General features: G+C 38.4%; 1 protein-coding gene across 4 annotated transcripts in view; it reads left to right on the top strand.

The window, feature by feature from the left end:
- IL18R1 (interleukin 18 receptor 1) overlaps positions 1 to 20783 on the top strand; it is a 41537-nt gene that overhangs the window by 13564 nt on the left and 7190 nt on the right. For 3 of the 4 annotated variants that reach the window (XM_021085849.2, XM_021085848.2, NM_214098.1), the window contains 5 exon segments: positions 2519 to 2669; positions 3900 to 3962; positions 9460 to 9580; positions 13681 to 13820; positions 15140 to 15301. In XM_021085849.2, the coding sequence (XP_020941508.1) occupies positions 2519 to 2669; positions 3900 to 3962; positions 9460 to 9580; positions 13681 to 13820; positions 15140 to 15301 (637 nt within the window). 4 annotated transcript variants of the gene reach the window in all.

Below are 20783 nucleotides of genomic sequence, written 5' to 3'. Positions count from 1 at the left end.
AAATATTTTAACTTAAGACCTGATAGAAAAGGCAAAATTCCAAAACGAGGGTCTGAATGGCTGTGGACCGTCTTGGTCTGGGAACATAGAGACTGTGAGCCCACATACCTTGGGTGGCCTGTTTGAGCTCCCACATATTGCATGTGGCACAGTTCCTGCCCCACAGTAAGCGTTTGATAAATGATAATAGCTTTCTTTCCTTCATTTTCCTTCTCTTTCAAAAAAATTTAAATTTTAGGAATGCTAGTTCATTTTTTTTCTGTCACATTTACTTAAAATTTTAAAATCTGTTGTATATGTCTTTTCTGAATATGAGTTCATTTTTATTTTTTTGATTTACATTTTTATTATGATTGATTTGCAGTGTTCTGTCAATTAAAATTTGCATTTGGAAAAGTGAGTAGTAAAGATAGCAGAGACCGTTTTTTTCTGTGTAAACATCTATCTACTTTGACAAAGTGGTATTGTTTCCTTTCTCCACTAAAAAATGGTTTTCTTATTGTTACCCCACATCTTTAAACATCACCCCAAACATGGCATTCCATTGTGTATACATTTGTATCTAACTAATCCCCTGTTATTGGACATTTGTTAGTTTCCTACTTTTCACTATTATTTATAAAGCTAAAAGAAGTAGCACAGCCATCAGTCATAGGGTGTATTACGATTTTATCCTGTAACCAAATCCCCAAAAGTAGAATTATTGGATCAAAGGCTATGAGCATGTTTATAGCTTTTACTGACATTATCAATCTGCTATATTAAGGAGCTATACCAGTGTAAACCTTTTTTTTTTTTTTTTTACCACTGCAACATGGGGACAAATATTTTAAAAACATTTAAAAATCTGACATGCAAAATTTCCATAACTCTTAGTATATTTCTCCCATTTATTTTCTTCTTGTTAAATATTTTGATGTATTGATGGCATCTTAGTATTACTTCTCATGTGAACGATGTTTTTCAGTGATGTACTTTCGCTGAGTTGTCAGAGCTCATGTAGAAAATACTGTGGAAGGTATATACACAGTGTATATACAGTCACACGTACATACATAATATACATACCCATACATAACACAAATTGTATTATTTCTGCAGAAGAACAAACCTGAAAATAGTAACTCTGTCATGGAAACTTTGAAGGAAGGTGTTCTGAACAGAAGACCTTGGGAAAGTTCAAGCTTCTGATGACAATTTCCTCAAACCTTTTGTTTATACCTTTTGATTATTTTTTTTTTTTGCTTTTGTACTGTTTATTTGTGATTTTTTAAGGAGAGCTCTTATTCAAAATGTTTTCCAAACATCTGTGTCAAAACCCTGAGTTGACTCTGCTTCCTGTCAAATGTACTGATGTTTTACAGTATGTATAAATTTGTGAGGATCAAACTGGGTTTTAAGAAATCCCTAGATGTGGGTATTTAAATTTAGACCATAGATATATTGACAATGTTTTTAGTTAGAATATTGAGAGGAATAAGGCAAAGAAGCTAAATCTGTAAATGATTGGAAATATTTCTGGTTAGAAAATTGAGAGGAAGAGGGCAAAGAAGCTAAATCCGTAAACGATTGGAAATATTTCATATGCCTTGGAAAACATGAGTTTGGGTTCATAGAAATGTGGTGTGTACACAAACAGTTTACTGATGTGAGGCATACATATGGGTGCCTCACAGGCCCATCCTAAGTGCCCTCAGGGATAAGCCCCCGTTGCACCAGCTTTGGCAACTTTGATAGGAGTCTCTGGGCAATCAGTGCTCCTTGACTGGCATTTGCAGGAACAAAGTCACATGGTCAAGGTCAGCAATATCATTCCCATTTTCCCCATCTCATCCTTTGAACTCAGAACTGAACTGTCGGTGGCTGAGGGCTAAATGGAAGAAGGCAGCTTTTTTGTTATTATTAATTCCTAGAGCATATGGAAATTTGTGATAGCCATGTTTGTGTGTGCCTACACCTTTGAATATTGTTGCTGCATATCTAACCAATCCAGTGTCTTCTGGTGGAGAACATCCAGGGTGGTCAGCGAGGTGCTTGGTTCTCTGAGTGCTTCTGCTTTCACCCTCACTAGCCATGGCTGGGATGGTTAGTCCCGAATACATGGAATTAGGCTAGATTTGTTAAGAAATACATCTGCATGGAAAGTTCTGACCTGAGCAGGGATTTTTTGTTGTGGTGGTGATGGCACTGGCGGTGTTGTTCTCTCTCTCCCCTCTTTCCTCCTCTTCCCTTTCTTTGCGTGTTTAAGAGAGAGACTAAAAGAAAATGATGAAAGGAGCTAAAGAGCCTGATATACTCTTATTTCCAAGCATACATTAATAATGACAAGAATAATACCAGGAATGGAACTGTATTTCATTGTTCCATAGAGGTGGTGCCAAATCACAGGGGCATTTACTCAGAAATAACTGGTTTTCATTCTCCTTCCCTCTTTCTCTAAACATCTTTGAAATCTGAATTCTTGTGACATGATACTGCTTTTACTTAAAACATTTTTAACTTGCTTTTTTAAAAACAGGACTGTGAAAAGATAGATTTCAATTTTAATTTAAATTTAAAGAAGATTGCAGAGTTTAAAGATGGGGGATATTACACCTGCGTGTTTTTCCTGCATCATGCTGGAAAACTATTTAACGTCACCAAAACCTTCAATATTACAATCATTGGAGGTAAGACAAATTTTAGAATCAGGAAGGAACAAATTTATCTCAGTAAAATGGAATGTTTTATTTCTTCTAAAGCAGTATGGGAAGTCAGAAGCAACTTGCTGTTGTGACCACAGCCCTAGTTCAAGTATAAGGGTCAAAATCATTCTAGCATCATCCATCACATTGAACATTTTGAAGGGGAGGGCAGAGTAATGAAAGCTTATGTAGGTGAAACTCCCATGAATCAGTTCGCTATTTGAGCAAACCATGACATCTTTTGTTCTTAAGCATGTGTTTGCACTCAACAAATATTTATTCATGGTGTCTATGTTGAATCAACTGTACTGAGCATTGGGAGGTAAGGGAAGCAGAGAAATAGGAAATGAAGTGAATAATGCCTATTCTCCAGGAATTTGATTGTAGCTTCCACTCACTGGTTTGTATTTGTCTTCAGTAACTCCACAGATTAAATCTGGTCCTTTCTGAAAACAGCTCTTTTGAATATCTGAAGACATGGCTTATCCACCCTTCACGTGATTTACCATCATCCAGGAAGCCGTAAACTCCTGGGTGACTCATTCCACAAGACTGTGGGCTTACAGTTACTAGAGCCTTTTATGTAGAGACCCGCTTCCGTCCAAGCATCTCCTTCTCTAGCTATACAGCCATGTATTGCTAAGGAACCACAAAGTTCCTATTTGCACAGTGTATTATGTTACCATTCTGGAGGTCAGAAATCTGAGATGGGTTCACTGGGCTAAAATCAAGGTTGCAGTCAGGCTGCTTTCCTTCCAGAGGTTCGGGAGGAGAAAAGATTCCTTGCCTTTTCCAGCTTCTAGAAGTGCCTGCATTCCTTAACCTTGCACCTGATGATAAGGAATTGAGGGCACCTTAACCTTGCACCCATGAGGGCAGGTGGAAGGAAGAAAGGCAGAGTAGAAGGGGGCTTCCCAGTGACTTTGCATCAAGTTTGTTTGTCTCCCTGGATGAGCATCTTCTGGCTTTTAGCTGTGGTGAGCAGATGCCACAGACTATAGTTGGAGAGGAGACCAAATTCAATGCACTTTTTCCAGCTAGGTGAATTGAAACAGCAAATAGTATTTGCTGCAACCATTATTTAATGAAAGTATGATAAATAAATGTAACAACTGTTAGAATCTCGGTTACATGGAAGAAAAAATTTATTACCACAATATTTGCCTTAGCAAAGCTCAATGCAACACTAATGTTTTTTTCTTTTTTTGTTTGCAGACCATAGTAGTATAATTCCAGCTCTTCTTGGACCAAAGCTTACTCAAGTTAAAGTGGAATTAGGTATATTTTGACATACATATATTTTGCATTCATGAATGGGGGGTGCATAATTGAGACTTCCAAGGCTAAATCTCGATCTTTATTTGATCAACTCTGTATTCCTAACACATTCCATATTTACTGAAGAATAGCAAAAGCAGTAAAACCTTGTCATTGTTTGAATATTGCCATTTTATCAATAATTAAAATTAGCAGTCTGTTCAGAAGATTATGGAAGTACCTATGATTTGCAGACCTGTAGTTTAAGTCACTTCCTATCTGGCTTTTCTCTAATACTATTTACCTGTGGTCATTTTAAATATGAAAACTCAGTGAGACTACTCTGGAGAAATAATTCAAACTTTTTTTTTTTTTTCGCTTTTCAGGACTACTCCTGTGACATATGGAAATTCCCAGGCTAGGGGTTGAATCAGAGCTGCAGCTGCTGGTGTACACCACAGCTCATAGCAACACTGGATCCTTAACCCACTGAGCAAGGCCAGGGATCAAATCCACGTCCTCATAGACACTAGTTGGGTTTGTTACTGCTGAGCCACAATGAGAACTCCATAAATGATTCAAACTTATCATGTGGTTTGAATATTTGATTAATGGTGTCACTTTGAATCAATGAGCTGAATTGACTGCACATTTAGGCTATTTCTAGGCAGGACTTAATGAATCAGTATATCCAGTTGAGTAATGTCTTTCCAAAGAGAAAGGAAAGAAGGAAAAGAATAAATTCACTTGTGCTATGCCAAGTATCATGTTAGGTGGCTAAAAGGTGTCACTAAATTAAATCCTCCAAGCAATACTGAGGGATATCGCTCCCATTGTATGGATGAAGTGGCTGAGGTTTCGAAAGCTTAAGTCATTTGTCTGAGCTTAAAAACCATTGGAAAGAGGTAGAGTTGGGATTCAAGTTTCTTGCATTGTTTTTTCGTTGTGGTGGTTCTTCTTGATTGTTTCCAGAGCCCACACCTTTTAACTATAGCTGGTCACAGTCACGTACATGACCACGTAGGCCCAATGTAGCTCAAATTACTTTGCCATTTATATCTGTGGTTTGCCTGCTTTCTATTTTTATTGATTTCTGAACTTTATTATTTTTTTCTTCTCATTTTGGGCTTAATTTGCACCTCATTTTTCTTCTGTTTAGGTGGAATAATTTCAGTTATCCGCTTTTGTAGCATGTGTATTTTAAGCTCTGAATTTCTCTCTAATCACTTACTTTAGCTGTTTCCAACAATGTTAGCATGTCTTATTTTGGAACTATTCAGTTCAAAGTATTCAAAAAATTCCCTTGTGATTTATTCTTTCATCTATGAATTATTTATATGTCTTATTATCCAGATATTTAAAGGGTTCTCTAGTAATTTCTCTCTTATTGATGTCCAGTTTAGTCCCATTATAATCTGTATCATTTTAATCTTTTGAAATTTGTAGTTACTTGCTTAAGGACCAGGTAATTGCATACCTTGATAAATGTTCCAAGGGCATTTGAAACAAATATTTACTTTGCAGATTTGGGCTTCATCATTCTATAAATGTCAGTTAGGTGAGGTTGGTTAATGGCTCTGTTCAAATTATCAAAATCTTTTTATGCTTTCTCTGGGTGCTGCCAAATGATGTTAATATCTCCAGCTATGATGGTCAATTTGTCTATATATCTTTTGGTTCTATTTTTGCTTTATATATGTTAAGTTTATCTTATGGGCATATACTAATTGATGCCTCTTAAAGTGACACTTAAATATTATGACATTTCTCTCTTTATTTATTGCATCTTTCCCTAGTACCTACTTGCTCTAATGTTAGACACACCAGTTTTCTTTTGTTTAGGATTGGCACATTTTGTATTTTTCACATCTTTGTACTTTTAACATTTTTTTGTCTTCATACATAAAATATGTCTCACAGAAAGTGAATATATTTGGATTGGTTTTTTTTTTTTTTTTTTTTTTTTTTGCTATTTCTTTGGGCCACTCCCACGGCATATGGAGGTTCCCAGGCTAGGGGTCAAATCGGAGCTGTAGCCACTGGCCTACGCCAGAGCCACAGCAATGCCAGATCTGAGCCTCGTCTGCAACCTACACCACAGCTCACGGCAACGCCAGATCCTTAACGCACTGAGCAAGGGCAGGGACTGAACCTGCAACCTCAGGGTTCCTAGTCAGACTCGTTAACCACTGCGCTGCAACGGGAACTCCTGGATTGTTTTTTGATATGGTGTTTAGTCCATTTACACTTAATGATTTATGACACAGTTGGTTTGAAGCCTCTCATCTTGCTGTTTTCCAGTTGTCTCATGTTTGATTTGTTCTTTTTATTCTCCTTTCCTTTTAGATAAATATTTTCTTTTTTTTAATCTGCTTTGTTTCCCTCTTAGTTACACCATTTTGTATTCTTCATTAGCAATTCTCCTAGAGATTACAATCTTTATCCTCCTCTTACTACAGTTAAGACAAATGCACATATTAGTACACTCGACAATTTTATAGATGCATGAGAACCTCATTCATCCTCTTCCTTCATTTTATTCTATTATTTGATGTATTTCTCTCCTACCTATGTCATAAAACTCACAATAATTTGGCATTATTATGGCTTTAAACAACAAAAATCATTTTGTATTTACCTAAATGTCTGTTCTTTGCACCATTCATTTCTTGATGTATGTTCCTACTTTCATCTGGCATTCTTTTTCTTGAGTGTGAAAATCTTTGGTGTTTCTTGTAGTGTGGTTATGTTGGCAGTATAGTCTCTCCACTCTTGTTTGCTTAAAAATATCTTTATCTTCAATTTTGAAATTTTTTTTCAATAACATCAATCATTATAGGTTGGCAGGTTTTTCCATGCACTTTAAAGATGCCCTTCTCTCAGGCTATTGCCTTTGGAATGGATAAGCAATGAGATCCTGCTTTGTAGCACAGGGAACTATGTCTAGTCACTTATGATGGAACATGATAATGTGAAAAAAAAGAATGTATACATGTATGTGAAACTGGGTCACCATGCTATATAGTAGAAAATTGACAGATCACTATAAACCAGCTAAAATGGAAAAAAATAAAAATCATTATATTAAAAAGAAAAAAAGATGCTCTTCTCTTATTCACTGGGTTCCACAGTTTCTGCTGAAAAATCTTATTGCCTTTAGTCTTATTGTGGCTATTTTGATGTATCTTCTTCATCTGGCAGCTTTCAAAATTGTCCTTTTCTCTTTGATTTTGATGCACCTCAGTGTGGTTTTCTTGGCATTTATCCTGCTTTGGGTTCCACTGAGCTTCTTGAGGCTGCAAGTGAATGCATTTAATTAATTTGTCTGCAATCCGATGCCATTCATGTCTGAGTATTTCTTCTGCCCCTTTCTTCACTCCTGTCCTTCTAAAGCTCCAGTTACATGTATTAGCTGTTCCACATGTTTCTTATGCTCTGTCCTATTGTTCTCCTTTTTCCGTATGTGCTTTGGTTTAGGTCTTGGCCTGTATTTAAGCTTAACAATCCTGCCTTCTGTTATGCCCTATCTACTATTAAAACCCTTGAGTTCTTAAATTCATGGAGCTTTTTTGATTATTTTAATGCTCATTTGATTATCTTTGAATAGAACACTCTCTGTTACAAATGTCCATCTTTACATCTACTCGTCCATCTTTTCCTCTATTTCCTTTAGCTTATTTATATTAGTTATTTCCAACTCTTTATCTGCCAAGTCAAGCATCTGGATCATCTTTGGGTCTATTTCTATTATCTAATTTTTTTCTATTGATTATTTTCCCCATTTTTGGCCCTTTGTCTCTCTTGTTTTCATTGCTATTGATCTTTGTATATCTAAAACAACCAAAATGAATGAAGTTTGTATTACTTTCTCCTAAGACTGTTTGCCTTGTCTCTCTTAGGCAGATGATGTGAGGGTTTGATAGTCTCAATTCAGTCAGGAATGGACCTGAGCAGAATTAGGATTCAGGTGGTTTTTTAAAAAATTTTTTAGGTTTATACTTTTTCTATTATAGTTGATTTACATTGTTCTGTCCATTTCTACTGTACAACAAAGTGACCCAGTCATGTGTGTGTGTGTGTGTGTGTGTGTGTGTATACACACACGCATATATATACACACACACATTCTTTTTCTCATATTATCCTCCATCACATTCAATCACAAGTGACTAGATATAGTTCCCTGTGCTATACAGCAGGATCTCATTGCTTATCTACTCCATAGGCAATAGTTGGCATCTACTAACCACAAACTCCCCATCTGTCCCACCCCCTCTCCTCAGCAACCACGGGACTGTTCTCCAAGTCTAAGTTTGTTTCTTTTCTGTAGAAAGTTTCATTTGTGCCATTTATCAGTTTCTAGATATAAGTAATATCATATGGTATTTGTCTTTCTCTTTCTGATTTACTTCACTTAGTATGAGAGTCTCTAATTCCATCCATGTTGCTGCAAATGACATTATTTTGTTCTTTTTTATGGCTGAGTAATATAAAGTTTATATATATATCTCACAACTTCTTAATTCATTCATCTGTCGATGGACATTTAGGTTGTTTCCATGTCGTGGCTATGTGAATAGTGCTGCAATGAATATAGGGGTGCATGTATCTTTTTCAATGAAAGTTTTGTCTGCATATATGCCCAGAAGTGTAATTGCTGAGTCAGGTGGTAGTTCTATAACTTAGTTTTCTGAGGAACCTCCTTACTGTGCTCCACAGTGGTTGTACCAATTTACATTCCCACCAATACTGTAGGAAGGTTCCCTTTTCTCCATGCCCTCTCCATCACTGGATTCAAGTTTTTTAGGTTTAACCTGTATTTCATCCTGATATCTTGGGGAGACCCCAGTCATGTGTTTTTTTGCAGGCCTTTTTCTCCACTGGGACTTTGCTAAGTACCATGAGACTGCAGGGGAAATCATAAAGCCTTTCCAGCCTCTTATGCTACCCAACCCCTTGGCAATAACCTGCCAGCCTGTGTGGCCATCAACATCTCCACTGTACTCTCTTTTCTCTGTGAGCGTCCCTCTATGTTGTAAAAACCAAAGCAAATTCCTCCAAGTAATAAAATAGTGACTATTTCAGCTCAACCTGGAAGGACTTTTGTCTTGACTGTATTTTCAGTTCAGCTGTTTCTACGTATCTTTAATTTTTAGCTCATCTAATTGTTTGGTTTTTGTCCATTTTGTTTTTTTATTATTTACAGCAGGTATGTTGACCTGACACTACCTATCAAACTATACATTGAAAAGGGAGTCTGCTGGCCACCCTAAGTCTTAATAAATGATTTAGACCTAAACATTTGAAGAGAAGCCAGGTCATAGTTTGGTGATGACTAGTAATGACAACCTAATTTCGCTGCTTTATAAATTTTTTTAAGCTTAAAAACAAGGCATTTTTTTTTCTGAAATGGGTCACTATGTTAGAGATATATAATAGGTTAACATATTTTGACTATATAAATTTTAACCTTTGAAAAACCTGAGATTCTAAAACTTGGTTGTCAACTTCTACCTAGGAAAAGACACACAACTCAACTGTTCTGCTTTGCTGAATGAAAAGGATGTGGTTTATTGGAACACCTGGAGAGAAAACGGAAGTGATCCTAATGTACATGAAGAAGAAGGGACGAGAATTAGGTACGAGTATGTGATATATATCATACATATCATGATATATAAAAATCACATTGTATCACATACACTTGAGATAAAAACACTAGACTCATGAATGGCTGATAGGATTCTGGAGATGAATTTAACTTGTAATTATAATTTACATATTTTATAGTTATAATTTCCGTACTTCTAAGTTAAATTATGTAGAAATTTATCACCAAGATCTAAACTAGAAAAAGAAGGTCAATGAGAGTTTTTAGCATCACCTTACGGAAGTCACTTTTGGTCAGCCAGGATCTGATAGGCATGAGGATTAAGCATCTTATAAAAGAGTGATTACCAGGAGTTCCCCTTGTGGTGCTGTGGAAATGAACCCAACTAGTATCCTCAAGGATGCAGATTCAATCCCTGGCCTCACTCAGTGGGTTAAGGATCCAGTATTGCTGTGAGCTGTGGTGTAGGCTGGCAGCTGCAGCTCTGATTTGACCGCTAGCCTGGGAACCTCCATATGCCACAGGTGAAGCCCTAAAAAGCAAAAAAAAAAAAAAAAAAAAAAAAAAAAAGGATCACCTAGGCCATAGTCATTCGAACTTGGAAAATCATGTTAAATGCTTTGTCTCACTAATATGCCACAGAAAAGATGAGGTTAGGAGACTGGGACATGCACAGGCTACTCTGTGCCCCTCATGTGCAATAGGTAGGAGTGGCTAGGTATGTTGCCTGCACATCACTGTGGGGCCAGCTGGGTGGCTATAGGCTGCAAAGCACATCATCCATACCTTTTCCTGCTGGGCCCTGGCATAGCCCTGGCCACAGGCAGGCCATCTACTGCCACCTCTCCAGATCTCCACCCTGTACTTTGCTTACACTCACATTCTCCTTTTTTCTGGTTGTTGAAAATAATTCATTAGGAGTTCCCGTCATGGTGCAGTGGTTAACGCATCTGACTAGGAACCATGAGGTTGCGTGTTCAGTCCCTGCCCTTGCTCAGAGGGTTAAGCATCCGGCATTGCCGTGAGCTGTGGTGTAGGTTGCAGATGTGGCTCGGATCCAGCGTTGCTGTGGCTCTGGTGTAGGCTGGTGGCTGCAGCTCTGATTTGACCCCTAGCCTGGGAACCTCCATATGCCACGGGAGCGGCCCAAGAAATAGCAGAAAGACAAAAAAAAAAAAAAAAAAAAAAAAAAAAAAAAAAACTTGCGAATGACTACAGATCATGAAAAGGGAAATAGCCATTTGAAGACAGATTGGTGTATGTTTGGGGGTTTCTTCAGTGGGTATGAGGCATGCTGACATGGATAATGCCTCCTGCTCTTTAGAGATAGTTCAGACTTCTTCTCCAAACATTCCTTAGAGTAATTATTTCTCTTAAAGGTGAGAGGTGAGGAATTTTATCAAGTTCAGAGATTGCCAGATGTAAGTGACATCTCAAGTAAATACTAATTTAAATTACTGGTTGCCCGTCCCTTGACATTTGTTGTTAGTAGATTGACACTGATGATAGTAATTCATGGCAGCCTTTTTCTTTCCGAGTCCATTAATGGAAATTAGAAACACAATTAGAACAGGTAGAAAAGACAAAGAGAGCGATGGTTAGATAAAATACCTGAGAGGCAGCAACATGAATGCAGTAAATTCCAATGACATGTATATTACTACTTAAATAGCCTCTATTAAGGAATTGCTATGCTTATTAAAACAAAACAGGCTAAGCCTATGGACATTTCAGTGTTTCTAACTGGCTTTGGGTCATTGCTGTCATTATTAATTGCTGTCACTCAGGTTCTAGTGAGCAGTATTCCTAAGGTGTCTATCACCTTCACTGTGCTTTTGAGCTTTTTTCTGTTTTACACACACACACACACACACACACACACACATTCTTTGGCATCATACTGGCTTTCAGTTCTCACTTAACACTTGTCTACAAGCTCCTCACAGTGCAGGGTCTGTGCCCTTGTGCTTAGGACTCAGGGAATGTTGCTTCAGCTGGATTGTGAGGCTATCCTGCCATTGTATCTTATCCCCAGTGTCTGGCCCTGGCTAGATTTCTGCACCTCCCCCTTATCTTCATCTGTTGTTAATCTCTGGAGGCATAGAAGACTGACTCCCCATACTTATTAGAAAGGGAGCTTAAACTAAGCTAAATCTTTCTTTATAATGGATGCATGAAGTCCTCATGTCATCTGTTTTGGCTTCTCAGTGGTTTTTTGTGCTTTACTTCTGGATTTTTCAGTGATGTTAGAAGGTTGACAATTCTGAATCTGTGACTTCTGTACAGAATTATGTTCTAGGGAGTTCCTGTGGTGGCTCAGTGGAAACAAATCCAACTAGTAACTATGAGGATATGGGTTCGATCACTGGCCTTGTTCAGTGGGTTAAGAATCTGATATTGCTGTGGCTGTGGTGTAGGCTGGCAGCTGTAGCTCTGATTTGACCCCTAGCCTGGGAACTTCTATATGCAATAAGTGTGGCCAAAAAAAAAAATATATGTATGTTCCAAAATGCATTTGAGCTAGTTAGAGGCTACAGTGGATGCCGTGTCTCAGCAACTGGGGCCTGGCAGGTGAGTGCCTACACCTGAGAGTACCAGCTGACCCAGTGCCTTCAGGGCTTGTCACTGGAAGGAGGCAGATATCAAAAGCATTTGCCTTTGATCCAGGACAGGATAGCTGAAATCCTTTTAGAAGAGAAAGAGAGCTGGTTGCTCCTGGCTGGCTCCCATCATTTTCTGACACTCCCTCACAGCTTAATTGGTATTTCTCATATGCTTGGGGATGTCTGAGAATAATGGGGTTTTTTTAATGTATTTTAGATACTGAGCAAGGTCAGAGTGATCTTTAAGATTGCAAGGGCAAACTTGACATGAATCTGCATCTGTGCTGAACAATTTGCAGTCTTATCACCAAGGTAGAAACTTCAGGATGAAAGGAACGCTGAGTAGCTAGGACAGGAGGAATCAGGGAAAATACAGGCACACCTCAGAGATATTGTGGATTCAGTTCCAGAACACCACAATATAGCAAACATTGCAATAAAGCAAGTCATACAATTTTTTGTTTGTTTTCCCAGTGCATATGAATGTTATGTTTACACTATACAGCAGTCTATTAAGTGTGCAAGAACATGATGTCTTAAAAATGTACAAACTGAAAGAGTTCCCATGTGTCTCAGTGGTAACGAGCCCGATTAGTATCCATGAGGATGCGGGTTCCATCTCTGGCCTTGCTCAGTGGGTTAAGGATCCAGCATTGCTGTGGCTGTGGTGTAAATCGCAGACACGACTCAGATCCCTCGTCGCTGTGGCTGTGGTGTAGGCCAGCAGCTATAGCTCTGATTCAACCCCTAGCCCAGGAGCTTCCACGTGCCACAGATGCCGCCATAAAAAGACGAAAATAATGTACATAGCTTTGTTTAAAACACTTTATTGTTAACGAAATACCAAAACAATTACAATAGTCACATCAGAGATCACTGATCACAGATCCCCATCACAAATATAATAATAATGAAAAAAATTTGAAATTTGGGGTATTACCAGAATGTGACACAGAGACATGAAGGGAGCAAGTGCGGTTGGAAAAATAGTGCTGAAAGACTTACTTGGTGCATGGTTGCTACAGTCCTTCAGTTTGTAACAAAGTACATGGACATTCCCATGTGGCTCAGCGAGTTAAAGGATCTGGCATGGCTGCAGCTGCGGCACAAGTTGCAACTGCGGTGGGGGTTGGATCTCTGGCTGGGCAACTTCCCTATCCTACAGGTACAGCCAAAAATAAAAAAGTGCATTATCTTCAAAGCGTAATAAAATGAGGTATGCCTGTAATTAAGAGAATGTTTCCCTGTGTTTTCACTTAGCACCATTGCTTTTGAGGCATTTTAATTCTAGGTGGTTCACAGTGGCATCCCCAAATGGTCTCAGGAGGGCTGAGACCCCCAGGGAGCAGGCAGTTCGTCAAGGCCCACACTTGAAGAGAACCTGCCAGAAATGGAAGTTTTCCCCTGGAGTCCATAGAGCACTGACTTTGTTCCAATGGATTTGTTCATAGGAATTCCTGTCTCATGGGTAATGCTATTGGCAGTGACACAAAGCCTGTTGCTAAACCATTTTCCTCTCTTACAGGACTCCAGATGGCAAATGGCTCGCTTCAAAAACACTGAGAATTGAGAACGTTAATGAAAAAAACCTTAACTTTTTGTATAATTGCACTGTAGCCAGCAAGGGAGGCACAGACACCAAAAGCTTCATCTTGCTGAGAAAAGGTGTGAGAAATTGTATTATTGGGAGGTCATGGACACTTAGAATGTCCCAGCTGGGAAACCCATAAAAGACAATCACTTCCTCATTTTACACCAAGAGCCAAGCTCCTGAGAGGTGAAGGATTTGCCCTGTGTTAAAATGTCAGGTTTATTCTTTTGCTTTCAATTGTATTCCAGTCCTATGTAAAAACCACGGGCCCAGAGCAGGGAAGTAAGTGGAATCAGGGAGGAAGATGCTGGTGGGTGAAGATCATTGGGAGGCAGTTGGGAGGCTCTGGTCCACCCTGAACGATAGCAGGAGAGTGTCCAGTGTACTGTAGGATGAGGCCAGTGGTCCAGGGAGTAATTACTGCCTCCACCCCACCATAGCTGGGCACTGGGCACAGAGGCCCTTGGGTATGGTCATTTGCTCAATAAAGATTAACTTAGGCTTCCCTCCCTTGTGCCACCATCTATGTTCCCTCCCATAGTTGAGATTTATGTCTCTCTGAGTTTCATCCTGTTATCTTATCATCCTAGAGAATTGACTTCCACAGGTAGAGATAGACTTGGTTGCAGTGCTTTCAATTCAGGTCTCTGAATATCCTTGTACACATTTTATTTTTTTTAATTTTTTAATGATGTTTATTTTTTCATTCTAGCTGGTTTACAGTGTTCTGTCAATTTTCTACTGTACAGCAAAGTGACCCAGTCACACATACATATAGACATTCTTTTGCTCACATTATCCTCCATCATGTTCCATTATAAGGGACTACATATAGTTCCCAGGGCTATATAGCAGGATTTCATTGCTTATCCATTCCAAAGGCAATAGTTTGCATCGATTAACCCCAGATTCCTAGTCCTCCCCACTCCCTCCCCCATTTTAATTCTTTAAAAATTAGAGGAGAGGAGTTCCCGTCGTGGCTCAGTGGTTAACGAATCTGACTAGGAACCATGAGGTTGCCGATTCGGTCTCTGGCCTCGCTCAGTGGGTTAAGGATCTGGCGTTGCCGTGAGCTGTGGTGTAGGTTGTAGATGCGGCTTGGATCCCGCGTTGCTGTGGCTCTGGCGTAGGCCAGCAGCTACAACTCCCTAGCCTGGGAACCTCCATATGCCCTGGGAGCGGCCCCAGAGAAAGGCAAAAAAAAAAAAAACCAAAAAACTAGAGCAGAAAGTTCACTACTGGAGATGAAAGGCAGGAAGGTAGAGTAGCTCAATGGAGTATGTTGAGTGGACAGATGGGATCATGTTAAATGTAAAGTCTGACCACCACGGAGTGATGGTGGAAGACCCTGGTGACATTTCTCTAATTTTTCCCATTTTCCTTTTCTTTCTAGAAGACATGGCTGACATCCCAGGCCACGTCTTCACTAGAGGAATGATCGTAGCTGCTTTGATCTCAGTGAGCATTGTGTGCCTGGTGATTATGGGTGTCATTTACAGAGTTGACTTGGCTCTGTTTTATAGACATTTCACAGGACGAGATGAAACCTTAACAGGTAACAGATGTCGTCATGCTGGGGCCTCTTATTTTATGCTTTAATTACAAAGCCATATAAATATAAACATTATCCTTCACCTCATTTGGGTTACATTGTTGGGTCAAGGGTTTTCCATAAGAAAAACTAATCTGAACCAATCATCCATGATGAATGTTGTCTGTGCCCCTCGTTCTTGTGCTTCCTTATTTGTTGCCAAAAATTGTTCTCTCACTGTTTCGTGAATGTGTGCCACAACCTCCTAAAGGCCCTGTGGGATGCTTGAGCGCAGGGACTGTGTATCTGAGTGTGATGCTCGCATGCCATCTGGCACCTTATAGAGTGGGCAAACTCAATAAAGTTCGTTTGAATTGAATGATGTTTCATTATTTTAACTGGAAAAAGAGGCTACATGATGCACTTGCAAGACAATAAAGGTCGTTTACATCGACTTGAATTGAATGATGTTTCATTATTTTAACTGGAAAAAGAGGCTACATGATGCACTTGCAAGAACAGTGGACTACTTACCAAATGTCTTGAGTCCCAGTCCCTTAGATCTGCCACTTGTCGTGTGCTCCTACTTCTATCTTCTGACTCTTTGTCTCAGTCTCCCTATTTTTGAAGATGGCTAGAAATCCTCAAGATTCAAATTGAAAAAAAAATCTCATATAAATCAACTATACTTTAATTAAAAATTAAAAAACTAAAAAACCCAGTCTCATCCATTGGTCTTGCTCTCTTGCTCTGTGTGTGTGAGAGAGAGAGACATATATGGCTCAAAACACCAAAAGTCTTAGAAATCATGCCTACTTGTCTTCTGCCTGTGTTTCCTACCTCATCCCCCATTGATAGTGTATCCAGACAAATGTGAATAATCGTATTTCACTCCTGTTTTAAAAACATACCTTGGAGTTCCCATCGTGACCCAGCAGTAATGAACCTGACTAGTATCCATGAGGTTGCAGATTCCATCCCTAGCCTCACTCAGTGGGTTAAAGATTCAGTGTTGCCATGAGCTGTGGTGTAGGTCGCAGACGCAGCTCAGATCCCACATTGCTGTGGCTGTGGTGTAGGCCGGCAGCTGTAGCTCCAATTCAACCCCTAGCCTGAGAACCTCCATTTACAGTGGGTACATCCCTAAAAAAAAACAAAATAAAAAGTTTCCATGTTATGCACACTAATATGTTTCTGTAGTAGTTTATAAACTGTCTGGATTTTTAGGTTTTCACAGTGTTTTATTTTTGTGGATGTGTCACTGCTTATTTCATCACTGTTTGAGTTACAACCTTTTGTTATTGCAGAAAGGATGTTATGGATAGTTTCTGTACAGTTATTGCTTCATATGTGTGCAGTGTAACTGAAGGAAAAATTCACCAAAGTGGACTTACTAGGAATGCAGAGGTGGATACAATTGTTATTGTAATAAAAATTACAAATTTGTCCTTCATATTCCTATACTACCTCCCACCCTCAAAGGACAAGAGTAAATTTTTTTTCTCACGGCCTTACCCACAACCTTTTGGATGTTTGCCAATCTGATAGATAAAATATGAGAATGATTGCAGTGTAATTTTCATATGCATTTAGTTACTAGGCAAGAATATAAGCAACTTATAGATTTCAAAGACATTTATATTTCTTTTCTCAAATTACTCATTCATATCCTTTGTTCATTTTTCTATTGGGTTTTTGGCTTTTGAAAAGCTATCCAGAATGATTCATCCTTTCCAGAAGGTTTTCAATAGACTTTGCCCAGCTCCATCAAGGGAATCATTCTATCTGGCAGCTCTAGTCTTAGGAAATGTATTTCTTCAATAATGAGACTTGAAAGTCAAAATTACTCCTGAGCAATGGGCTGCAGAATAGATATTGTGTAAGCAGACATGAAAGCAATATAATCTCCATATCCATCTCCACCACAGCTCTTGGGTGGCCAGGTGCAGTGCCGATGAGCAATAATATTTTGCAAGGAATTTTATTCTGAGCAGTAGGTCTCAACAGTGGGCTTAAAAATATTCAGTAAACCATGTTGTAAACTGATGTGCTATCATTTAGATTTTGTTGTTCCATTTATAGAGTACAGACAGAATAGATTTAGCATCAATTTTAAGGGCCTTAGGATTTTTGAAATGGTAAATGATCAATGGATTCAACTTAAAGTCACCAGCAGCATTAGCCCCTAACAAGAGATTTGTTTTTTCCTTTGAAACTTTGAAGCCAGGTGCTGACTTCTCTCTCTAACTCTGAAAATCCTTGATGGCATCTCCTGCTAATACAAGGGTATTTTGTGTACATCTAAAATCTATTTTTTAGTGTAACTACCCTTGTGTATGATCTTAACTAGGTTTTCTGGATAATTTGTTCAGCTTCTACATCAGCACTCGCTGCTTTTGCTTGGATTTATATGTTATAAAGATGACTTCTTTCCTTAAACCTCATGAACCAACTTCTGCGAGCTTCAGATTTTTCTTCTGCAGCTCACTTGCCTCTCTCGGCATTTTAGAATTGAAGAGTTAGGACCTTGCTCTGGATGAGGTTTTGGCTTAAGGGAATATTTTGGCTGGTTTGATCTTCTATCCAGACCATTAAAACTTTGTCCATATCAGCAATTAGGCTATTTTGCTTTCTTACCATTTATACGTTCACTGAAATAGCACTTTTAATTTCCCTCAAGAAGGTTCCCTTTGCATTTATAACTTGATTAACTGTTGGTGCAAGAAGCCTATCTTTCAGGCTATCTTGACTTTCAAACTGCCTTCTTCGCTAAACTAATCATTTCTAGTTTTTTTTATATCTAAAGTGAGAGATGTTTGACTCTTCCTCTCATTTGAACAGTTAGAGGCCATTAATTGCCCTAATTTTAGCACTGTGTTTTAAGAATAGGGAGGCCTAAGGAGAAGGAGACAGATGGGGTGACCAGTTAGTGGAGCAGTGAAAACATGTCCAAGTTTTATCAATTAAATTTGCTGTACTAACTTGGTTAATCTGACTTGGGCATGGTTCATGGCACCACAAAATAGTTACAATGGCAACACCAAATATCACCTATCACAAATCACCATAACAAATATAATAATGATGATAGAGTTTGGGGTATTACAAGAATTACCAAAATGTGCCACAGAGACACAAAGTGAGCAAATGTTGGAAAAATAGCACTGATAGACTTGTTCAACACAGGGTTGCCACAAACCTTCAGTTCATTAAAAAACAAAAAAAATCAGTATCTTTGAAGTGTAATTAAGTATAATAAAATGAAATAGACTTGAACTTAAATTCACCTTATTTTTTTCACGGTTTCTAGATTTGTGGTCATAAGTGGAAAGGCTTTACTAACCTCAAATTATAAAATAATTTTCACATATTTCCTTTGAGTTTTTATAGATTCATTATTTACATTTGCAACTCTTACTAACATAAAAGTAGCAAGGGTAATTAATTAGCTTTGAGCCTGCATGTGTGTGCACTTTTGCTATGGAGAGAGATATTGCAACAAATTGGGAAGACTCTTTTTGATATTTTATGAACTAATCTCTACTTGTGCAGACCTGTATGCATCTCAGAATGGATACTCTGTACAATTTCTTTCTGATTTTCAATTAAGACTTTTTTCTTCTCCAGTTGCATTTGACCCTAGTCACAGATAAGTTTTTCCATTTACATTTCTTAGCTGTCAACATTGCGGTCAGTACATAGAGACATTTAGAGATGTGCTCAAAACCAGCCCTGCCTCATGTGTGGCCCATGGACACAGATCAGTCCTGAAACAGGCAGAAATAAAAATATAAATACAAAAACTTTTAGAGCAATTTGGTATTTCTGCAATATCCAAGAATGTGCTCAGTATGGGTTTATGAAGGATTAGAAATGAAAGAAACCAACCAACCAAGAAATTAAAATTAAATTAAAACATTGTAATTTCCCACACAGAATTTGAAAAATGCAAGTAGAACTGACTCCCTGTAATCTCAAATGTCCATTCACATGATGGTTTCCTTTATGCAGTGCCAAAAATTTTATTTTAGCTTTCAAATTCTTTATTTGAACACTTCATTTTGTCAGTTATCAAAGCCACTAAATCTCTTATAACCTGGGTTTAAAATAAATTATAATATAAATTAGCAGATTTCCTAAACCAAGAAGAGAACTTCTTGAAATAAGAAATTCAAAGCTAATTAATAGTTGAAAAACTAATTTTTCATGGGTAAGAGGAAAGCTAAATCACATGTATATTGTCCTGTTCCTGCATGTGGGTTGGAAAAAGACTTTTCCAGCATAGTGAGGTAAAGGGAAAGAAGAGTTTATTGAGATAACAGATGCTGTTAGCACAGTGGGACAACTTCCTGATAATTAGGGAGCACCAACTCCAAGCACATGGAAAAGTCTGTTTTTATAGCCCAGGGAAAGGAGAGGTCTTGCAATATACCTGCTGACATGCTGATTGGTTGGGGAAAGAGGGGTGTTAAGATACATTTTCTGGTTGGTTGGGGGCATATAAGGCCCCTATAGAGGCAGTGTGAGGCGTGGGCCACATATCTTTCCTAGCAGGGGTAGGAAGGAGTAGGACACATTGCTCAAAGCAGAGGAGAGGACATTACAATGAGATTGGTGGGGTGATGACACAGGTCTGGTAATTGCTGTCTTGGCCAGAGCCTTTGCATTCTATCTCCTTGAAGAGGCCTTGAAGTCCTGCTTATAGAACAATATAAATTTGGCTGAATTGTCTTCCCAGTTTATTGCAATTAGTTACATCCTGATAATAAGAAAAATGTATCTTCTTAAAAAGTATACTTATTTATTTCTTACATCTTGGTGTCTGTCTTAATCACTGACATGGTGTGTCTGATAATAGAGTCACTGACTCTTATTTATACTAATAAATAGCTATATTTCATAACAACATAAGAATTATCCAGGGGATCCACTTACTGATTAAACTCAGGACAGTTGTATGTATTACTGATTTGCTTTGCTCTACACCTGAAACTAATACAACATCGTAAGTCAACTATATTCCAATAAAAATTTTTAAAAAGAATGGCTCTATTTTTGCCAACATTTCTTACCTTTGATATGCCTAATTCTGCAATTTTTACCCAAATATTCCGTTATTCATGTGCATCCACTTCTACAAAGCAGTTGCTTTAAACCATCAAGAGTTTGCACTGCTGAACCAGGATGCTATAGGTAGAACAGAAGAAGCTTTTCCTAGAAAGAGTTATTTTGTGAGCCTGGATGCTGTTGAAGATATTGGGCTGTGCTGTCAAGCATACACGATATGACACCATAGAGAACATGTACTGAGAGTGGTTTCATCCTATTCAATTAACAAATGATCAGATTATGTTTAGCCTTCAACTCAGTAGCAAATTCATTAATCCCAATAATATACTCAAGCATAATCTAACTCCTCTTCCATCTCACCAGTTGTCATGGGATAAAGATAGACTATTTCCTTAACACTTGCCCTCCTTCCTCCACCAGCCCCAGGTAGCATCAG

The sequence above is a fragment of the Sus scrofa genome, chromosome 3, assembly GCF_054392235.1.
Source record: "Sus scrofa isolate SSC_HxYL_T2T_F1_AM1 chromosome 3, Sscrofa_HxYL_maternal_Yorkshire_Landrace_v2.0, whole genome shotgun sequence".
NCBI classification, from domain to species: Eukaryota; Metazoa; Chordata; class Mammalia; order Artiodactyla; family Suidae; genus Sus; species Sus scrofa.
This window is presented reverse-complemented; position numbering and strand designations above follow the sequence as displayed.